This window comes from Gracilinanus agilis, chromosome 3, assembly GCF_016433145.1.
Source record: "Gracilinanus agilis isolate LMUSP501 chromosome 3, AgileGrace, whole genome shotgun sequence".
Taxonomy (NCBI): domain Eukaryota; kingdom Metazoa; phylum Chordata; class Mammalia; order Didelphimorphia; family Didelphidae; genus Gracilinanus; species Gracilinanus agilis.
This window is the reverse complement of record NC_058132.1, coordinates 501,459,181-501,481,895: the sequence shown is the minus strand read 5'-3', so window position 1 is coordinate 501,481,895 and position 22,715 is coordinate 501,459,181. Positions and strand designations below refer to the sequence as shown.

Below are 22,715 nucleotides of genomic sequence, written 5' to 3'. Positions count from 1 at the left end.
GGCGGCGGCGGCCGCGAAATGAAGGTGGGGGTGGGGTGAGGGGGTCGGGAAGCCCGGCGCCCAGGGCTCCTCGGGCTTTGAGGGGGGCTGTCTCTCCCTCCACTCGCCAGCTCGACGCTTACCTCTCGAGGGGAGGGGGCGGAGCCCTGCACCGAGGCGATGTACCGCTCCACCTCGGCCTTGCTGCGCCTCATCGCCCCAGTCACGCAGTCCGTGGGCTCTCCGGGAGTCCGGCTCTGGGAGCCCGGCAGCGTTCTCCCGACGTCTCCGGGCTGGTTGCGCCTAAAACTCAGTGACGTCGCCACCGTCGCCGGGGCCTAAACAGCGGGCTAACGCCTTCTGCGTGTTACGTCACTACTGCGCGCCGCGCCGTGACGGAGACGATTCCGCCGGGGAATCCCGCCCCGAGGGACTGACTGACAACCCTCTGCGCGTCGTGGGTGGGGTCTGCAGAGGAGAGAACAGGGTAGGGTGGGAGGAAGGCCCGGTTCCTAGGACGTCCTTGGGCCTTAGGCTGCCGCGGGACTGGGTGCTGTTTGAGTTCTTGCTTCCTCACCAGCCGTTCCTGGACTCTGCCCTGCCCCAGCCGGCCTTGGATAGGGTGGCAGCTTCTTCCGGATGGACCCCACCCTCGGCGAAGGGAATGCGAAAGTGTTTTAGAAAAAGTGAAAAGCCAGATGGAAATAAATGCAAAATGATTCTCATTGTATAATATATTGCTTGCTTTCTCAAAGGTGAGAGAATGTGAAACTCAATTTTTAAAAAATGAATGTTAAAAAAAATTGTAATTGGGAAATATTTAACGAAATATTTATTTGTATATATATATATATATATATATGTATTTTTTAAAAGAAAAATGCAGTGTGGTGGTGGTGGCATCCATATGGCAGAATTTGTCTCAGTTCCACCATCGTTCATATTGTCTTTAAATTGTATATTATTGGGGGTAACTGGGTAACTCAGTGGATTGAGAGCTAGACCTAGAGACAGGAGGTCCTAGGTTCAAATTTAGCCTCAGACATTTGCCAACTGTTTGACCCTGGGCAAGTCACCTCACCCCCATTTCCTAGCCCTTACCACTCTACTGCCTTGGAGCCAATACCAGTATTGGAAGGTAAGAGTTTAAAAAAAAAAAAGTTGTATGTTATTTTACTTAATCATAGCTAGCTTAATAAGAACTTTAAAATTAGCTGTACATATAACAAATTTGATCCTCAAAACAAGCCTGGGGGGCAGCTGGGTAGCTCAGTGGAGTGAGAGTCAGGCCTAGAGATGGGAGGTCCTAGGTTCAAACCCGGCCTCAGCCACTTCCCAGCTGTGTGACCCTGGGCAAGTCACTTGACCCCCATTGCCCACCCTTACCAATCTTCCACCTATGAGACAATACACCGAAGTACAAGGGTTTAAAAAAAAAAAAACAAGCCTGGAAGGAAGGTGCAGTTACTGTCCCCCTGTTACAGGTGTGAAAACTGAGGCAAAAAGAAGATATGACTTCCTCAGGGTCACAAAGCCAGTAAGTACCTGAGGCCTACGTTGTTGGAGAGAGTATTCACCTGGAGGAATCCAGTTTAAGGAGTGATTTGGGGAGATACTTTGTAGAGTGAATTGGCAGGAAGGGTGCTATTCATTGTCATATCGACTACAAAGAAAGCCATCAAGAATTGACCATGTATCTAAAATGCTTTGGGGAAGGAGAAGAGAATAATGTCAACCTGGAAAAACCCAGATCTACCAAAGCAGTTCCAAAAAACATGTTTTTAAATCAGGACAAGGAAGAGAATGCTCTTATGGCCATCACCCAGAATCATACACACACATCACACAGAGTCAAGCTCTGAGACTCTAAGGAACAATGTCTGAGAAAAAACTCGACAAATGGGAGTTTTCATCAAATTAAAGAACTTGGGGGTCTATTCATACCTTAGGGAGTATAACCAAAGAGAAACAACTAAGTGCTTACATAGGGACTTGGGAAAGGGGCTGTAGTCTAAGGCTAAGGTACCTGGGAGTGGCATAAATACAATAAAATGAAACCAAGACCCAAAAAAAAGGGTACTTTAAGACTGACTACCTCTACCACTCCTATCCAGGGTGCTCAATGGGTGCTTGATAGCCTGTTGTTCAGTCTGGGACAAAGGTTCAGTCTGGGAATTTCTTGAAGGCAAATTCCCATAGGACATAGATAAATTTGGGGTTTCATAAACAAGGTTGTCATTAACCATTTATGAAGTTCCTACTATGTGTTTGTTGTGGGAGAAAAAAGTTCCAAAGTTTATAGGATCTCATCTGAAGAATGGAAGGCTCAAAATTCCATTCAGCCCAGTGGTTTGAAAGGATTTTAGTTAAAGAAGACGTTTAAGGAGCTGAAATAGCCTAATAACTGATGGAATAGCCTTGAGGCTGATGGAATGTCCCCCTTTCCCCCTTCCAAGGAGTAGCCCAATGGGTGGTTCAAGGTTTGCATATTTATTGAGAATCTGGGGGCTAATCACCTTCTATTCCAGGAAAATCTCCACCTTTTCCCAGAATAGCCCAAACCTGGTTGTCACAGGCTGAAAACCCCAGAAAATGGGCATTGATAAGGTGTGTACAAATCCAGATGGAGGTGTGTTTGGGAGTCTAACACATCCTAGGTGAACTTAGGGATGCCAAAAAGGGAAAAGGAGGCTTGCAGGTTTGGAGGAATCCCCTGGACTGCCAGAACCCTTAGCATGTATGTCCCATTGTCCCACCTGCCCTCATTTGTCAGCCCCTTCTGGAATGCCCTCATTAAATAGGAACATAAAGAGGATATACTACAATAGATGACCCCTATAGATGATTTATTAATCAATTTATTAATCATTAATTAATAATTTATTAATGCCTCACAGTTCTGAATTAAGATAAATACAGAACAATACAAAACCAATACAGGTGATTAATAATAATACAGAATGGTTAACTGATAAATAATACAGATTTTGGAGTTTATGCTTAACAAGTGCTAACTGGTTATAAATACAAGATTTCAGAACATGAGGGTCTCACTTCTATCACCTGTGTCAACGTGGAATCTAGAAAACTCCAAACTTGTAGCCTAGTAAGATCTGATGAACCCCAAATTTTAGGGTTAGCTTGTAAGCAGAGACCCCCAAGTTCATTCCTGTTCCCTTCAGAGTTCTCTATCCACTGTGCCACCTAGTTGCACTAGGTAATGTCTTACTGCCTATAAAAATAACTTCTACTAGTCTAAATTTCTTACCACTAGAGTCATTCATGGGGTTCATAACTCTCCTTCACTAACCCTAGGTCCTCGTCCTTCCTGAAATCGATAATTAAAATGAATATGTTTTTTAAAAAGCCCTTTACCATTTGGATGGATAAGTTAATTATAATCAGGATTAGGAGAGGACAGGAGTTTTGCCAGTGGAGAAATAAAGCTTGGACAGGTTCAAGGGCATGAGAGGAAGAGGGGAAGGTCTTTATTTAATGCCTGGTTTAGGTCCTCATATATCAGCAGTTATAATTACACTAGTAATTTCCCTAAGACAGTGAATAAAGGATAGAGAATAAACAGGAAGTCTAGATGACAGGGATTCACATCTGTCTCTGACACACTGTCTATTTAAGCCCTGAGCAAGTCACTTAAACTCAGTACTCTAGGCCAGAGATGTCAAACACATAATCCACTGGTACAAAACTGAATAAAATGTATTTGGGAGATTTTTAACAAAAGAAACTTAAGTGCAACAAAACAGTATTATATTTTTTTAATTAGTCCATGTACAGCCCACTGGATCCTTATGCATGGATGAATGACCACATTTCAATTTCAATTTGACACAAATGAACTAGGCACCTCTCCAAACAACAGGTCTTAATGTGGGATTGTTATTTTTTAATAATTTTTTTTTCTTTTTTCTTTTTTCTTTTTTTTTTTAAACCCTTGTACTTCGGTGTATTGTCTCATAGGTGGAAGATTGGTAAGGGTGGGCAATGGGGGTCAAGTGACTTGCCCAGGGTCACACAGCTGGGAAGTGGCTGAGGCCGGGTTTGAACCTAGGACCTCCTGTCTCTAGGCCTGACTCTCACTCCACTGAGCTACCCAGCTGCCCCTTTAATAATTTTAAAACATTTTTAAATTTTAAAATAATTTTATAACTATTTTGATGTAATTGATTTCCCATGTATTTTATACCTTTAAAATTATAACACTGAGAAGGGGTCCATAAGCCTCAGTAGAATACCAAAGGGTTCCATGATTCAAAGTGTTAAGGACACTTCATATTGAGGAAGAAGAGAAAAGAAAAAGGCCTTGGGGAAAATAGTGGGCTTGGTTTGAATGAAGGTCCAGCAAAGGAGAATGAGAAGGAAGAGTTAAACAGACAGGAGGAAATAAGGAAAGCCTGAAGAAAAGAGCTAGGGTGCCAAAGGCTTTGGAGCTCAAGAAGATTATTAGTTGGTTTTGTTTAGTTGCTTTTTCCATTTTGAAAGAGGAAATTGGAAGAAAAATAGGAGATTGGAGTAGAGGATGGCAGCCAGAAAATGAAGTTCGCTGGAAAATGAGTTATGTAAAAACAAAAGACACTGATATAACTTTAAAATGTAAAAATAAAGTCCAGAAAGCCAGTAATATTGTAACATAGAAACATGGGTAGATTTCTCAATAAAATTAGAAGTAAAAAAAAAAAAAGATTATCTCTCTCATCATTATTATGTGACATGGTTCTAGAAATAGCAATGAAGCAAATTAAGGAAATAAACTTTTTGGAAAAAAGGAGGAAAACTGACAATTTACTCAAAATGCTAGAGAAAATTTTTAAATAGACAATTACTTCAGCAAAGTAACAAGTTCTAAAATATCAATAATAAAATATATAATAATAACAAAAATCACCAGTATCTGGGTATTCCTAAGAAACCCAGAAAGATAAGAGAAAAACAAAAATATCATTTGAAATAGCAAGATCTATTAAATATTTGGGACAACCTACCAAGAACCACAGAACCTATATAGTGGAGAGACCACTGGTCTTTGAGTCTAGAAAAACTAGGTTCAAATTATGTAACCCTGGAAAAAGCCCTAAAATCTCTTATATTTCAACTTCATCATTCATATAAGAATAATAGCTGCAATGTCTATCTTACAGAGTTTTAGTAGATATAGTACTGTATAGCATAATACTTTAAAATAGTATATAAATATTTATTTTTAGTATTATTAGCTATAAAACTACTCATTTTGTTCAGTAAATTCTGACTCTACATGACACCGTTTGAAGTTTTCTTAGCAAAGATACTGGAATGGTTCCCTTTTTCCTTCTCCTGCTCATTTTACAGATGATGAAACTGAGACAAATAGGACTTGCCCAGGATCACATAGCTAGTAAGTGTCTGAGGCCAGATTTGAACTCAGGAAGAAGAATCTTCCTGACTCCAGGCCAGTGCTCTATTCACTGAGCCACCTTGGAGCCCTATTAAACACTAGTTATGAAAATGAAGACCTAAACAATTGGGTTAACATTAAGTATTTCATACTTCTAGAAAGTTGGCCCAGGTTCAGGGCATTTTATGAGTCAGCACTTATTCAGAACCATAGAGCTCACAAGCCCCCACCAATGTATTTCTTTTACTGGATCAATAAAAGGACATGGATCAAAACAAAAGATATTAACTCAAAAGCACCACAAAATAAATAAAAAATGAATAGTTCCTCTACCCATCCCCATACAATCAGGGGTATACTCTCCCAAGGTTTACCATACCACCAGTAGTGATGGAGGCACATATATGGAACATGAGTGGCCAGGGTACATACCTGATATAATGAGCAAAACATGAAATGATCAAAGAAACAAAGGTTTGATTTTCTGAGCATATTGACTTATTGGGTAATTCATGCCTAACAAATTGCCTAACAAATTAGGACCAAGCCCCTTCCTTAGTTTAGAGCTGATCTCCAAATTCAGAGGGAGACAGACTTTTATACATTAAAAATAATCAAATAAGGCCAATTAGTTAAAGGTAACAATAGAACATTAGGTAATCTGATTTCCAATGGGCTAAAAAATTAAGAGACTTCCCAAACTAGGAGAAAGAGAGTGAACAGGTGAAATTCCTTGAATTCAGGAAAAAAGCTGTCCCATTTCTCCCCAAGTATCTGTGAACAATCAAAGGAACATGGAAGTAATAATTGATTGATCAGTGTGGGACCAGTTTTCAGATAAGACCAAAGATTGCTTGGGATGTACAATTATGAGATCAGTCTTAGTATCTAACTATATTTCTGGTAAATATAACATAGGTCCTTGGTTAGGATCTCTAAGCAGCTGGTATAGGTGGTCCAGTTTCTCAGCAACCAAAGGCTAGGTTCAAAAAATGCAATAAGGTTTTCCCTGGTTCCTATCTATAATTAAATAAACGTTTCTCACAAGACAGAATTTGGACTAGACCCATAATTGAATAGAAAGGGAACTAAACTAGCTCCAGAATTAAGTCACAAGATGGAGTCAGTGTGGTTCACTCAATTCTCATGACTAGCCACTTGCTGTCCTAATCTCCCCTCAATTTCTCAGCAGTGGAAGGGGGAATTTAAATTTCTAATACTGCAGAATCACCAATATTATCTGGTAAATACTTTAAATGAACAGTTTTCTCTGCTAAACTGAGATCTCTGCTGCCCTCTCCTTTAAGCCACATCCTCACTCAGTTCTCAGCGTCATCTCAGTTGGTTCCTATGGTTGTCAGCTGTTCTCTGCCATCTATTGGATTACAGTTACAATGCATCCTCTTCCAAATTATCTGTGGAAGGAGGGAGATATAGAACCTCTCTTCCTTTTCCATTCCTTGAACAAAGGAAGATCTTTTGACTTCCCACTAGATTCCTAGCTGTGGCACAGGACTAGCAATAATTAACTGGTGGCATTATAATTGCATTTGGAGTCAAAGACAAGTTAGATACACTGAGGAAAGATAGCTTCAGTACTTTTCCTCTGTACAAGGAGCCCAGCCAAAAGCTATACAATATCTAAGGACAACTTTAGGTATAACCAACAAAGGAAAAAAATAAAAGACTTTTAGCAAAAAAAACAGTAGTAGCTATATTACCACCACCATCTACCATCTCTTATTATCTGTGCTCTAAGCTTGGGCCTATTTATCCTTGGACTCAATGTATTAGTGGTAGAATATGACCCTATTTTAGGGGATGTCTATATCACCTTTTCTTTTTTTAAACCCTTACTTTCCATCTTAAAATCAATACTATGTATTGGTTCCAAAGCAAAAGAGCTATATGGACTAATGGGATTTAAGTGACTTGCCCAAGGTCACATTTACTAGGAAGCATCTGAGGTCAGATTTGAACCCAGGATCTCCCACCTCTAGGCCTAACTTCAAATCCACTAAATTACCTAGCTGTTCCTTTATACCAGCTCTTCTTCAAAATTTTAGTGGTCTTTGTCTTCTTGAGTCTCAGCTTAAATGCCACCTTCTATAAGAAGCCTTTTCTAGTCCCCTTTCATCATAATTTCTTCCCTCTCTGATTATCCCCAGTTTAGCCCAGTTTAGCCCCAGTTCTGCACCTTATTTGTATATAGTTGTTCGCATGTTGTCTCCCCCATTTTACAATGAGCTTCTTGAGGACAAGAACTCTTCTCTTCTCTTCTCTTTGTTTTGTTTTGTTTTATTTTGTTTCAGAGGAAAGGAGGATACCTTTCTTTGTATTTCTTAGTGCATAACACAGTGCCTGGCATTTAGTAAGTCGCCTATTAACTTAAGGCAGATTTAAATAAGACACAATTCAATAGACAAAAATGTGGACTATACACTTAAGTTTAAAAAAGCGATTTTGGAAGTATGACATGGCACTGAAGAAAGTTACTGTGATCTTATACTATATTCAATGAAAATCATAGTGTTTAGGACTAGAAAGGAGATAGTCCTGCTGTACTTTGCCCTCATCAGAGTATGTGTAGATCCCTTGTTCCTTGCACAAGACACTCCATACACTTTGCTTGCTTTCTTAAACCCTTATATTCTGTCTTTGTATCAATTCTAAAACAGAAGAGCAGCAAGGACTAGGCAATGGAATTAAGTTACTTGCCCAGGGTCACACAGCTAGGAAGTGACTGAGGTAAGATTTGAAGTCAGAACCTCCTGACTCCAGGTCTGGCACTCTCTCCACTGGGCTGCCTAGCTGCCCCAACTCCATACACTTTTACTGGCTACTCACTTGCTTGGGATTTTCTCCCTCTTTATCCCTATCTCCTGACTTTCTTTCAGTCTCAAAATCTCACCTTCTGTAAGAAGCCTTTCCCAATCCCCCATTAATGTTTGTGTTTTTTCTCTGAAATTATCTTCAATTTGTCCTGTAAACAACTTGTTCGGACAGTTGTTTGTAAGTTGTTTCCTCTATTAAACTATGAAGTCCTTGAAGACAAAGCCTATGGAGGGAAGCTGGGTGGTATAAAAATAAAAAGGAGACTGTATTTATAAATGATGAAAACTATGCAAATAAAGGTTCAAAACTGTTCAGTTATTTTTAAACCCTTTTTTTTTTTAATCCCTTACCTTCCGTCTTGGAGTCAATACTGTGTATTGGCTCCAAGGCAGAAGAGTGGTAAGAGCTAGGCAATGGGGGTCAAGTGACTTGCCCAGGGTCACACAGCTGATAAGTGTCTGAGGCCATATTTGAACCAAATTTGACCTCCTGTCTCTAGGTCTGGCTCTCAATCCTGAACAGCTGCCCCCTGTTCAGATACTTTTGATAGATGTAATCAAAAGTATCTTCACTGATAAAATGAAGTGAAGCTCATAAATAAACTTCTCTTCAGGGCCAGGCACAAGGACACTAAAGAGACTCTTGTTATAAAAAATTAAAATATTTCTTGAAATATATAAGAATAAAAAAAAGATTTCTAACTCTAAGGAATTCTAACTCCACCCAGATAAAACTCCCTGGTTCCATAAGGAACCACTTCTCCTGTTTTCACAGGCTACACTAATCCTTCCTGATCTGAAGAACCCAAATTTTTACTATTCCAAATAAACTACCACTATTATCCTTATAAATCTTAAGTTCACCTCTAAGTTATAAAAATAACAAAGGCTAGCTGGTTGAGTCTCAACAAGAATCATCTTAGGACTCTGAGCCTTAGCAGACTCAGAGGCCAAACCAATTTAACAATTAATGCTCATTGACCTACTATATGATATCCATTTTTAAAAGTTAATTAAATCTGACTGACTAGATGATATAAGTTGATTATCAATGGGGAAACTCACAGGTGTGCTTCTGAACTATAGTACTAGAAAACTATTACTACAATCCCTTAGGATCCCCTAGAACCCAGTGGTAAACCTATGGCACATATGCCAAAGATGGCACACCTTGCCTCCCTACCCTTCTGCCCAGCAGCCTAATGGAAGCGCTTACTCCTTCCTCTGTGTAGAATTAAGTGGGGGGTGGGGGCACAGCTGGCACTTGGTGGGGAGGTGGGACACGGCATGCAGTCTCTGGGGACGGTGGGAGGGGCACAGCATACTGTCTCTAAAAGGTTTGCTATCACTGCCCTAGAACCTAGAAGAGGAAGGAAGATGCAGTAGTGATCTTCAGTCTGCTATTGTTGTGAAGATTAGGAGAGTCCCTCCTGGTACATACTACAAAAACACAGGAAAACTATCACCAACCCTCCCAAAGTGTTCAAGTTCACTAATGATCAAAAAAATTTTTTTTAGTCTGAGGTATAACTTTATCTCTGTCACGTTGACCAAAATGGTAAAAGGTGGCAAAAAATTCCATGCTGACAGGTCTATAGAAAAATCAGTCATTGAACATGTATTAAGCATCTGCTATGTACTAGGCACTGTAGTAAGCCCTAGGGATATAAACAGAACCAAAAGACCCTCCTTGCCATCAATGAGCTAAAATCTAATGTGGAAGAGAATAAGTAAACAAATATATTCAAACAAGCTATATATGTGATAAATAGTGTCATTCAGTCATTTTCATTTTCATTATGACTCCCTTTGGTGATTTTCTTGGCAAAGACTTTGGAGTGGTTTGCCATTTCTTCTCCAGTTCATTTTGCAGATGGAGAAACTGAGGCAAACAGGAGTAAGTGGCATGCCCAGGGGTTAAATGGTTGGTAAATATCTGAGGCCAGATTTAAATTCAGGAAGATGAATCTTCTTGACTTCAGGCCAGCTACTCTATCTATTGTGCCACCTTCTTGTCCTATATATGATAAATAGCAAATAATTAAAAGAGAGAAAGCACTAGAATTAAGAAAGGTTGGAAAATACTTCCTGTAGAAGATGGGATTTTAATTGGGTCTTAAAGGAAGCCAAAGAGGTCAGTAGTAAGAATGGAGGAAGAAGAGCATTCCAGGTATGGGGGACAGCCAGAGAAAATGCCCAGCCAAGAAATGGAACGTCCTGTTCATGTATTGAGGAGGAAAATAGATATCTACTATGAGAGGAGCTATGAATTGTGAGAACAGTTTTGAAATGCTATTTGGAATTATCAAGATATTATAAATTTTTTCTTACTCTTTTATCTAGTGATTTCATTTACTGGTTTCATATCCCAAAGAGACTTTGATATATAAAGAAGATCCATCTACATAAAAATATTCATAGCAGCACTAATTTTTAAAATTTTATTTTTATTAACATGCAAAACACACTTCCATTTTGGTCATTGTTGTAAGAGCACACTCATACAGAACCAAAATCCCCAAATAAAACTGTAAATATCTTGATGTGAAAGATAGTATGTTTTGAGCTGCATCCATTCGACTCCAACAGTTCTTACTCTGGAGGTGGAGAGTGTTCTGCATCATAAATCCTTCAGAATTGTCCCAGATCAGTACATTGCTGAGTGCAGCCAAGTTTTCACATTTGATCAGTGTGCAATATTAGCAGCACTTATTTTTAATAGCAAAAAGTTCAAAGCAAACCATATGTACCTTTGAGAGAATGGCAGAACAAATGACACCACATGAATAATGGAATGTTTCTGCCTCATAAAAAGTGGAAATAAAGTACAACTCTATGACAAACACCATACCAATCACTGGGGATACAAATGGCTAAGCCAAACAGTCCCTGCTCTCAAGGAGCTGATGTTCTAATTAGAGATGAGACTTACTTGGTGGGGTTAGCTGCAGGGGAAAATAAAAGTCTCTGGAGTCCAGAGGACAAAGCTTGATCCTAGGGCACAAATCAAAGGCAGATAGTATCTGGTTAATGGCTATTGGGATGAGAATAATGGGCCTGATGACTGGGTTTCATCTGGCTCTGAATTACCTCACGACAGTTTGGGATTGGAGCAGGAGGTCTAAAGAGAAGGAGGAACGTTTAGTCAGAGGGAACTTCCATCCCTAATGGGCACTGGGCAGTGGAACAGATAAAAGAAGGGCTTCCTGGATCCTGTTCCATTTTGTTCCCCCAAAGAAACAACTCCTCCTTGTCCATTTATTGCTGATTGGCTTCTGGGTGGCAAGAAAAACCAGCAAGAGTGGTTGCTAGAGACTAGGGCTCTTCCCTTCCACCACCTACATGCCAATGGATACTTGAAAAGAATAGCTGGATATTAGCTATTAAGTGTTAACATATTAATTGTAAGATATCTTTAAAATGAAATAAAATTCTTGTATATTATAATAATATAGTATATGTTATATTTATAATTGTGGCATCACTGAATATATTATATGTGATATAATTATAATATATATAAGAAATATTAGGATCTATAAACATAAGCTATATTGTATCTTTGAATTCATTATACTATTAATATATTAATTATGTGTAATTAATATAGAGCTACATTAATAATTAGTCACTAGCTATTAATAATAACAATAGCTAACATTTATATAGTGCCTACTATGTACTAGACACTGGGTTAAGTGCTTTACAAATTATCTCATTAGATTATCAAACAACCATCCTAAGAAGTGGATGCTATTATTCTCCTCATTTTTTAATTGAGGAAACTAAGGTAAACAGGTTAAGTGACTTGTTCATGGTCACACAGCTAGCAAGTGTCAGACCAAATTTGAATTCAGGTTTTCCTGACTCCAGGTTCCTTGGCCACCCAGCTACCTGGTGACCCAATGAGAGCAAGAGTCAGATATTAAGAAGAAGAATTCAAAGAAATGTGTAAAAACTTGGTCCTCATAATAGAATAAGGAAAGCAGATCCAATATAACAATATCCTGAGGAATTACAACTGTATAAAACAGGAGAATAAAATGGAAACAAAACTCATATTAAATCAAAATGGACACTATTGCTCTTGATTTGTTAAGTTACAGGTTATACCCTTCTCTTAATATTAAACTCAGCAAGTGACTCAGTGGATAGAGAGCTGGGACTGGAGACAGGTGGACCTGGGTTCAAATGTGACCTCAGGCAGTCCTACGTGTGTGATCCTAGGCAAATCACTTAATTAACCCTAGCTGCCTAGCTCTTACTACTCTTCTGCCTTGGAACTGATACTTAAGATCAATTCTAAGAAAAAAGGTAAAGGTTTTTTAAAAACCCAGTAAACTAAGATATATAAAGGCTCATTGCAATCAGTGACAATCCCTTCTAATGCTGTTTTGCTTCTTCTCAGAGGCTGTACTTTGTCGTGGTTTTAAGAGGAGTTTGGTAGAATTTTTATGCTATATTTAGAGCACAATTGATAAGTTAAAATTATGTTTTAAAATATCTCTAAGGTTTGAAAAGTATTAAGATGATAGGTTAGTGAGGATAGCACATTTCTAAGCTTTAAAACTTTTCTGTGGTTGTTCAGTCATGTCCAACTCTTACTGACTCCATTTGGGGTTTTCTTGGCAAAGATAATAGAGTGGTTTGCCATTCTTTTTCCAGTTCATTTGACAGATGAGGAAACTGAGGTAAACAGGGTTAAGTGACTTGCCCAGGGTTATCTAGCTAATTTGAACTTGGGAAATTGAGGACTTCTTGACTCTAGGCCTAGCACTCTAACCACTGCATGACCTGGCTGCCCTCATTTCTTCCTTCCTATCTTCAAAAATGCTTATTTCCTTTGATCCAGCCATACCATTGATGATCCCAAAGAGATCATAGGGAAAAAGACTTGTACAAAAATATTTATAGCTACGCTCTTTATGGTTGCAAAAAAGTGGAAAACGAGAGTATGCTCGTCAATTGGGGCTGAATGGCTGAACAAATTGTGGTATCTGTTGGTGATGGAATACTATTGTGCTCAAAGGAATAATAAACTGGAGGAATTCCATGTGAACTGGGAAGACCTTCAGGAATTGATGCAGAGTGAAAGGAGCAGAGCCAGAAGAACATTTAACACAGAGACTGATACACTATGGTAAAATGTAATGGACTTCTGTACTAGCAGCAATGCAATGACCCAGGACAACTCTGTGGGATTTATGGAAAAGAATGCTGCCCACATTCAGAGGAAGAACTACAGGAGTGGAAACACATTAGAAAAATAACTGCTTGAACATATGGGTCGATGTGGACATGATTTGGGATGTAGGCTCTAAACAACCACCCTAGTACAATTATCAATAATATGGAAATAGGTCTTGATCGATGACACATGAAGAAACCAGTGGAAAATCGTGTTGGCTGCAGGGGGTGTGGGATGTTGGGGGGGAGAGAGTAAGAACATGAACCATGGAACCATGAAAAAAATTTTTTCTAAAAAAAAATGCAATCTTTGTGCAGAACAAATAAATCATGTTCACATTAAAAAAAAAAAAAACAACAACCTTCACTAGATCTACCTTCTTCTCAAACAACAGCCATATATCTCTCTTCCCTCTCTCAACCAAACTCTCAGAAAAATCTGTCTATGACTATTGTCTTATTTTCCTCTCACTAACTTCTGAATCCTTTGCTTTCTGGATTCTGACTTCGACCAATTAAAACTACTCTCTCTTCTGACAAATTTCATTGCCTTTTCTCAGTTCTCATCCTTTTTGACTTCTTTGTAGATTTTGGCACCATTGTCCAACCTCTACTCTTGAATGCCCTCTCCTGAGTTTTCCTGCTCTCTCTTGATTCACCATTTAAGCATTCCTTCTCTGACCCATTTATAGGATCATCATTCATATCATGCCCCTAATAGTTGAGTGCACAGAGCTTCCAAGGTTCTATTCTCCATTACTATCTCCTCTCCTTCCACTCTCTCTCGGTCACCTCATTAGCCAAAATAAGTTCGATGATATATATGCAGTTGATTCATTAATGCATACATTTAGACTTAGGTGGCTGGGTGATGTAGTGGATAAAGTACTGATCCTAGAATTGGTAAGACCTGAGTTTAAATCATTCCTTGAATGCCTACTAGAAATGTGATCCTGGACAAATCATTTAACCTCCAACCTGCTTTGGTTTTGTCATCTGTAAAATGGGGATAATGATAACATCTTCCTCCCAATGTTGTTTTGCAGATGAGAAAATATTTTTAAGGGCTTTGTAAATCTTAAAGTGGGTGGCCAGATGTCTCTATGGATAGAGTCTTTACCTAGAGTGAGGAAGATGCATCTTCCTGAATTTAAATCTTGACCTCAAGACACTTGCTAACTAGGTGACCCTGGACAAATTAATTAATCCTGTTTGCCTTGTTTTTTTCATCTGTAAAGTAAGCAAGGAAGGAAATAGGAATCCACTCCAAGAAACCCGAAATGATGTCACAACTGGACATGACTAAAAAAATGACCGGGGGCAGCTGGGTAGCTCAGTGGAGTGAGAGTCAGGCCTAGAAACAGGAGGTCCTAGGTTCAAACCCGGCCTCAGCCACTTCCCAGCTGTGTGACCCTAGGCAAGTCACTTGACCCCCATTGCCCACCCTTACCAATCTTCCACCTATGAGACAATACACCAAAGTACAAGGGTTAAAAAAAATGACCAAATAACAAAAAAACCTACATATGTGTATATATATATATACGGGTTATTATTATATTATACTATTATAAGCTACAGTTTTGTGTCACCTTTTACCTATTAGACGTTTTGAACTTGATGCCCCATTGATGTGCTGAATTTAATTTGCTCAAAACAGAATTCATTATCTTTTCTCCCAAACTCACCTTTCTTTCATACTTCTTTATTTGTGTCAGAGGCAATACCATTCTTTTAGCAGGTTTGCAAACTCAGTGTCACCTCAACTCTTTTGGTCCCCTCACATACAACATCTATCTCGTGTGACCATATCTTTGCACTGCCTGTCTCCCATACTTGGAATGCTTTCTCTCCTTACCCTTTCATCTTGGAATCCAGGAGTTCCTTAAATACCCATCTTAAATGCCATCTTCTGGGGAAAGCTTTTCCTAATGCTCCAGGATCTAGGACCTCTCCCTCCCAAGTTACCTTGATTCTATTTTACAACTACTTATGTTACGGAGGCAATACTCAGTGAGAGGACAAGTTTTCAAACATTCGAAATATGTTCTGCTTGGTATCGACGCATTGGAGTTTTGGTGAGCCTGTTTTCAGAAGTGCATGGGAGTGGGAAGATGGGCATGCAGCAATTCAGCCTTTAGCTCCCTGCTTGCTTCAGAACAAGCACAGGTATTTTCTGACTGTTTCCCATCAGTTTATACATGATGATGAAAAGTCTTCTAAGTGTCTGTTGATCCAGAACTAAGAGTGCATATACAAGACCCAAACAAACAAAATATTACTTTGAGTAAGGAGAAGGAAACTCTATGAACCTTTGGGTAGCTTCACATATGGGGTACTTATAGGTCTTCTGTCTCTTATGTTAGAGAATGTGTGGCATCCCAGGTATATTCTAATCTTGAAAGAATTATTGATGAACCTATATGCTCATGTACCAGACTCATTGTCATATCATTTCTCAATCATTGTATTTAATTGATACTCTATTAATTCTGACCACTCTCCAAACCTACAGTCCAAAGATCAGGAGAATTCTTGTGCAGGGCGTTAGCTGCCACAGGGTCCTAGCTCTTACCTTGACAGACCAAATTCTCTACTAGGTCACATGTTTGATTAATCTCCTCCTCTTTGACCTTGTGGTTGTCAATTGAGCCAATGTTAAATCATATGCCATGTCACATATTCATTGGCTACCTCCCATTCCCCATTCTTTGATTCTCCAGTAAAGGATTGGGGTCATGTGTAGCTCTCTCTCTCTCTCTTCCACCATCAGAGGAGCACGCACTCTGAATCCCATGTTCTTGAAGCCTTGTCTCTGAGTCTTTTTTCCTTTGTTGTCTTCCTTCTCTCTCTCTATCCCCTTTATCCATTTTCCCTCAGTTGCTACCTCTCCTTCTCAAATGTCCACCCATGCGTATATTAATTTGTAGTTGCAGGCGGTCACAGAATGGATATCAGAGATGGATAACCTTGTAAGTTTCAATTTCATTCAATTAACACTTATTAAGCCTACTATGTGGTGGGCACTATGCTAGGTGCTGGGTATACAAATAAGAAAAAAGACAGCACCTGCCCTCAAGGAGCTTATAATCTAATAAGGGAAGGCAGCCACAAAAAAGCAAGAGGGAAAGCAGGGAGGCAGGAAGAGGGGCATGATGTTCTATGGAGTTCAAACATCTTCATAAAGGAAAATTTGGGGATGAGTTTAGGGCTTTATTCTCCAACCCTCCATTCAGAAAAGAGAGACCCTGTGGAGGCGAGAAAGTGTTGAGTATCCAAAACAGTTAAATAGCATGATGATGAGATTTCAGACAATCATCTTATCCTGAGTGGGGCATCATATTCCCTGAAGTCCAAACCAAAGCAAAGTTGCTGATGAAAGGTGGTGAGTTGCCTGGAATAGCCACCAGAGAGACCCAGCAATTAGAGCTATAGGAGAGTCTTTCAGCAGCTCGGCATGAAGTAGCCCTCAAGAGAAGGCTCTGCTTTTACCCAAGCCAGCAGGGATTCAACCCAGCAGCTGAGTCACTTCTCCAGCAGGCAAGAAATGACTCATTCATCAGCTATAAAACTCCGAGAAGCAAACTTGGGGGAGGAGGGGGATATTCAATAGTTATCACTTTAAGAATGAGTCTAATCTTTCTTTACTGAAGTTCAGAGGGGAGAATGTGCCTCACTCAGAGGAGATGGTTTTGTATTTCTACTCTTGCTGTATCTTCTCAATAGTCATTTTTGAATGTGGTAGGAAATGAACATGTCACTGAACCACTGAACCACCCATACAGGTGGATCAGGAAGAATTAGTATTTCTGGTGTGAGGATTTGGGGAGCCCATTTCGGGGCTATTCATCTACTTTTAGTGCTCACCTTTTACCCAACTCTCACCTGTGGCTCCAAATTTCTTATATATTATAATTATATCACATATAATATATTCAGAATATATTATGTAATAAATAACATTATATATTATTATATAATATATTATGTAGTAATTAATATAATATTCAGAATATATATATAATATATTCAAACTGAAGAATGAACAGTAGCCACATTCTGGTAAAATCATTTTAGCACATAGGTTAAATCAGAGTGAGGATTAACGTACAATCCTCAAACCCATCAGTGAGTTGAGGAGAGACATCTAGCTCAATCAAGCTTGTGAAGACTTCCACTGGCAGAATGAGCAGATGGGAACAATCTGTCCCAATAGCCATGAAAGAGACTTAAGCAGGTGCTTAGAACTTGATTAGGCATTGAAGATGCCATGGTTATCTACTGCATCCCAGGCAGTCATCCTTACTTTTTTGTGTTGTCAATGGACTTTAATGACTCTGGAAGAAAGAGTGAGACTGATAACTCTGTACAACTCTGCCAGAGTTAAATCCAATTCATATGCAAGTTAAGATGGCACTCTATAATGTCACTGGTTCTCTTCAAAAATGAAGAATGAATAATAATATTTCAATAAATATTTCTTCTAAAAAGCTAATTTTTGGGGAATTCTGGGTCACATGATCAATAAGGTGAAGGACTAAGTATTTTTCTCTGATCCTCACAACCTTTGAAATCTTTCTAAAACAGAAAACAGGCACCAAACATAAAGCCACTTTGGCTATCTTTATGGTCTAGATATACCCAGTTGTAACACTCTTGAGTGCAAAAGAAACAACATTAAAAAGTAATTGGGAAATATTTAACGAAAGAGCTAGAGGTATAATAAAACATGACTAGCATTATATTTTTAAACAAAAGCAGTGTGGATTGCTGGGATCCTTATGTATGGATTAGTGGCCCTTGTTTCTATTTGAGTTTGATAACATTGATCTAGAATACTCTACATCCAAAAGAAAGTTAGAAAAAATTTTAATTCAGCACCTCTTCCCAATTGCTAAGGAAACCATTAAAGAGGACGGAGTCAGAAACTAAACAACAGAGGATAATAAGGGGAAAATGTAATCAAAATTACCAAAGATTTCAGGAAAAAGGAAACCTAAAGATCTTGATATAAGTAGATTAATCAACAGGGAAAACATTAACCATGAAGGAAATATGACTTCCAGGTTTAGTCAGTGTCAGTTACTACAAGAAGTGCTGAGGATACAAAAAGGAATGAATAATATTTTCATAGCTAAGTATCTTCCTCAACAATCATTTTGGGATACAAGACTATCTTATCTGAAAAACCAAAAATTTATCTACTAAAAATATTATTAGAATTTAAGTAAACATAATGGAAATTTCCTAAAACCAAATCCGAATGTAACATGAAAATTAATAGTCAGCTATTAGAACTGTGCCAAGGGCTATTTAGTAGACATAAATAGCTAGATTAAGGTAGTTCCAGTTTTCCCCCAGTAATCTATGTTTCAATTCCTTCCTATCACTAGGAAGATGGAAGAAGTGGGAAAGAAGCTAAAGGGGACATGAAGAAGGAGCTAGTGTTTACTTGACCCTTTTGGGAAAGAATTATAGCAGAATATTCCAACCTTCCATGTTAGAAATGCATGCAAGATACCAGGACTATCTTTTTGTCATCTGTCAGGTTGGCTCCAAAAATTTGCCTAGTGTTTGTGGTATTGGAAATCTGGGATTCCTTGAACTTAATATTGATATCCATGATATAAACTTCCTGTGGACGTTTAGGGGGCTTGAAAACTACATTTCCCATGATTCCTCTTACATAATACAGGTGGGAAAGAAGTGTGATTACGTAGACATAGGTATAAAGACTCAGAACTTGATTGGGATGCTCTTTTTCCTATGAAGCAGCCGGGGGAAAGCATGGTGGGGCATTTGAATTAGATCTTAGCAGGCACGTGGTTTTTAAAAATGATCAATATGGCTTTAAATAAAACCGTAATATCTTTATATATATCCTTCTATATCAATTTTATTTGTTACATGTTTCCAGAATGGACCACTCAGTGATGAAAGATTAGAACATGTGATTTCTTTAATAAAAACATATTCAATAACCTCCAAATAGAAGCTCATTTCACAGGGCTTTGTCTTTATTTTTACATCATATCAATCTAACTTCTTTGTAGCACCAGTCGATGATATAGAATTTGGGGTGAAAGGTGGAAGGGAGAGTTGACTCAAGCTTCCCTGTTCCATCAGAGCCCTGTCTTTTATAACAAATGCTAAGCAGAAAGTCCTACTCAACTGGCTAGGAATCCAGATAACTGTAGCAACTAGGTTCCCTCTTTTCAAATGGGTCACCCTAAATACGACTCCAAGTATGGTCAGCTTTCATCCAAAACCCTGGTTTGAAAGCTGCCACTCATGTTTTTTTGGACAACTAAACAAAAGGAATATCCATCTGAATAAATAGCAGAACAAGGAACACAAGTGACAAGAAAGGCTTGCTTCCCAACACAGGGTGTATAGTTCCCCAAGGCCAGAGAGGACACAAACAAGAAATATATATTACTAAGACATGTGTGGAGAGGCACATATTACACAGAATCATAAGACATAACTAGTAGAGCACATATATAGGGAACCCATGAAGCCTGGACACATGACTCGGGTAACTGATGCTTTTGACACTCCAGAGTCATTCAGGAAAGTCTGGTGATATATCACTAGTCAAACAGCTTTCTTTGCTAAGGGCGTCCTCCGTGGTTATTTCCTCTGCCACAAGTCCACAATTGCACACCTTAGTTTTAACTCTGTTCAATGACATCATCTCTTTGTTGGGCATTGTGCTGCTGTTATCAGCTGATCTTTAATTAGAGGTTTAATTACTACAGCTTCCCAGCTTCAGGGAATCATCCTTAACCCTTTTGGTTTTTTAAGCCCTTACTTGCCTTCTTACAATCAATATTGTGTATTGTTTCTAAGGTAGAAGAGTGGTAAGGATTAGGCAATGGAGGTTAAGTGACTTCCTCAGGGTCACACATCTAGGAAGTGTCTGAGGCTAGGTTTGAATCCAGGACCTCTCATCTCTATGCCTGGTTCTCAATCTACTGAGCCAACTAGATGACTCTCACTGATCCCCATCATTAACGCTTAATCCTGAACCAGCCACATGTATCAAACTAGTTGGAGAAAATCTTAAGTATCTTTAAGCTTGACTTGTTAAAAAAAAAATTAATGATATCTTGGTTTTACTATTGCCTAAGTGATGTTCACTATCCTTCTCCTTTCCCTTGCCCCAGACTCATTTCTCATTTAATGGATAATTTCTTTAAAAGAAAAAAGTGATCAATATCTTGATGAAAATGAGATATTATACACAATATTATATACTCCTGGACCCCACCCCTCTTTCCCCTGTAAAGGAATAAGAAAAGATAGTTTCTTATATATCTTCTTTGGGGCCAAGATCATTCTTTGCAATTTTTTAATATTAATTTTCAGTTGTTCTGTGGATATTGTTCTTTCCATTCACATTATAGTAATTGTTCTGCATATTGTCTTCTTGGCTCTGCTTACTTCATTTGTGCACCATTTCATGTAAGACTTTCCATGTTTTTCTGTATTCATCATATTTGCTGTTTCTTATAGAAAAGTAATATTCCATTACATCCATGTGCTATAATTTGGTTAGCTATTGTCCAGTCAATGGGCATCTACCTTGTAGGTCTTTACTGCCACGAAAAGAGAGTCATTATAAATATTTTGGTGTGGTTGAGAGTACATGCCTAGTATGCCTATTTTTCATCATCCCTTTAAGTCTTCTTTGAACTGACTTCATTTTCCTCTCTCTGGGCTTTCTTTCTCTAATTTCTATATGTGTTAGAATCAGAAAATTACTGATCTTGCTTGTTTACATATTTATAACCATATATTATATAGTTAAATAATATTTTGTATAAATATGTATAATATATGATTATATAGTATAAAATAGAATTATAGTGCATATAATTATGTTATATATTTATACAATACAGTATCTTATTTAAATATATCCATATATGCACATGTGTACATATGCATGTGTATACATGTATGTTTGTGTGTGTACATATATAACTTTTGATTGGCTGGTAAACAATGGTAGCAGCCTGACAACTGTTTTCTGCACATGGCATCCATTTCTGATTATACTTTCACACAGGCTGTCATCCTATAACTGAAATGTAATTCCTCTTCTCCTCTAATTTTAAACCCCTTTACTTCCTTCTAAGCTCAGCTCAGATACCACCTCCTCTTCTGATCCCCCTAGGTACTGGTGCCTTATTACAACTTTACTAGGCATTTGTTTGTTTATAGGGGAGGGAACTTTTTGAAATCCTAAATTTAAACGAACCAACCAACACAAAAAGCATTTCCATACTGTTCTGGGTGAGATCTGACTCAAGTAAGTCTTCATAGGAGCTTGTATTTGATATGGGAATGGAATGAGACAGTTTTAGATACTTCATAAGTTAAGCAAAGGAGATTTACTTAGCCATAGCCAGAAAAAGATATTCAGCAAAGATATGCTTTGAGGACATGTAGAGTTAATTTAACAGAAGGAAGCTTTCTTGCCAGAGTTGCCCATCTTGGTCTATCAGCAAAGCATCAGAATACACCTTGAACTCCTTATGACTATTTTGTACTCAGCTGACCAGGAAATAATGCTAACAGACTAAGCCTTGAGACTTATCAACCATTCAAATCTCCAGGATTGTTTCGATACTTTTAAAAGAAAAAATAGCTTAAGATGTATGAGTTAAGGGCTTAGGATATTGCCCCCATCACATATACATACAGCAGGACACAAAAAGAGGAAAGAAGGAGGAAGGAAAGAAAAAAGAAAGGAAGGAGGAAAGGGAGGAAAGGCCTAAATTATGCTAAGCAATAAACACGCAAAAAAGAAAGATTATCTGACCTTAAAGAACTTAGATTCTAATGAGGGATACAGAAAAAGTAACAGAAGGGAGAGGAGAAAGAGATGAGAGGGAAGGAGACAATGAATGTATTTCATACACTATTTTGAAATCCAGAAAGTCAGGAACAAGGATTGGAAGGAAATGAAGGCAGTCTGGCCTGGGCCCCTTCACAAAATGGAGGCTCCAGAAGGAATTTACTAATGGCAGAAAGGGGGGTGTTCTGGAGGTCTTTTTAAAAAATGTTTATTTATTTAATTTGGAATATTTTTCCATGGTTACGTGATTCATATTCTTTCTCTCCCATCCTCCCTCCCCCTTCCTATAGCCAAAGAGCAATTCCACTGGGTTTTACATGTATCATTGATCAAGACCTATCTCCATATTATTAATATTTGCAATAGAGTGATCATTTAGAGTCTACATTCCCAATCATATCCCCATCGAACTATGTGATCAAGGAAATATTTTTCTTCTGTGTTTCTACTCCCACAG

The 22,715-nt window shown here is 38.5% G+C and overlaps 1 protein-coding gene across 1 annotated transcript in view; it reads right to left on the bottom strand.

The window, feature by feature from the left end:
- Positions 1 to 194, bottom strand: part of RANBP2 (RAN binding protein 2) — a 70,237-nt gene extending 70,043 nt beyond the window's left edge. Inside the window, exon 1 of the mRNA XM_044669320.1 lies at positions 123 to 194. Coding sequence (XP_044525255.1) covers positions 123 to 194 — 72 coding nt within the window. The remainder of the gene's footprint in view (positions 1 to 122) is intronic.
- Positions 195 to 22,715: the final 22,521 nt, after the last annotated feature.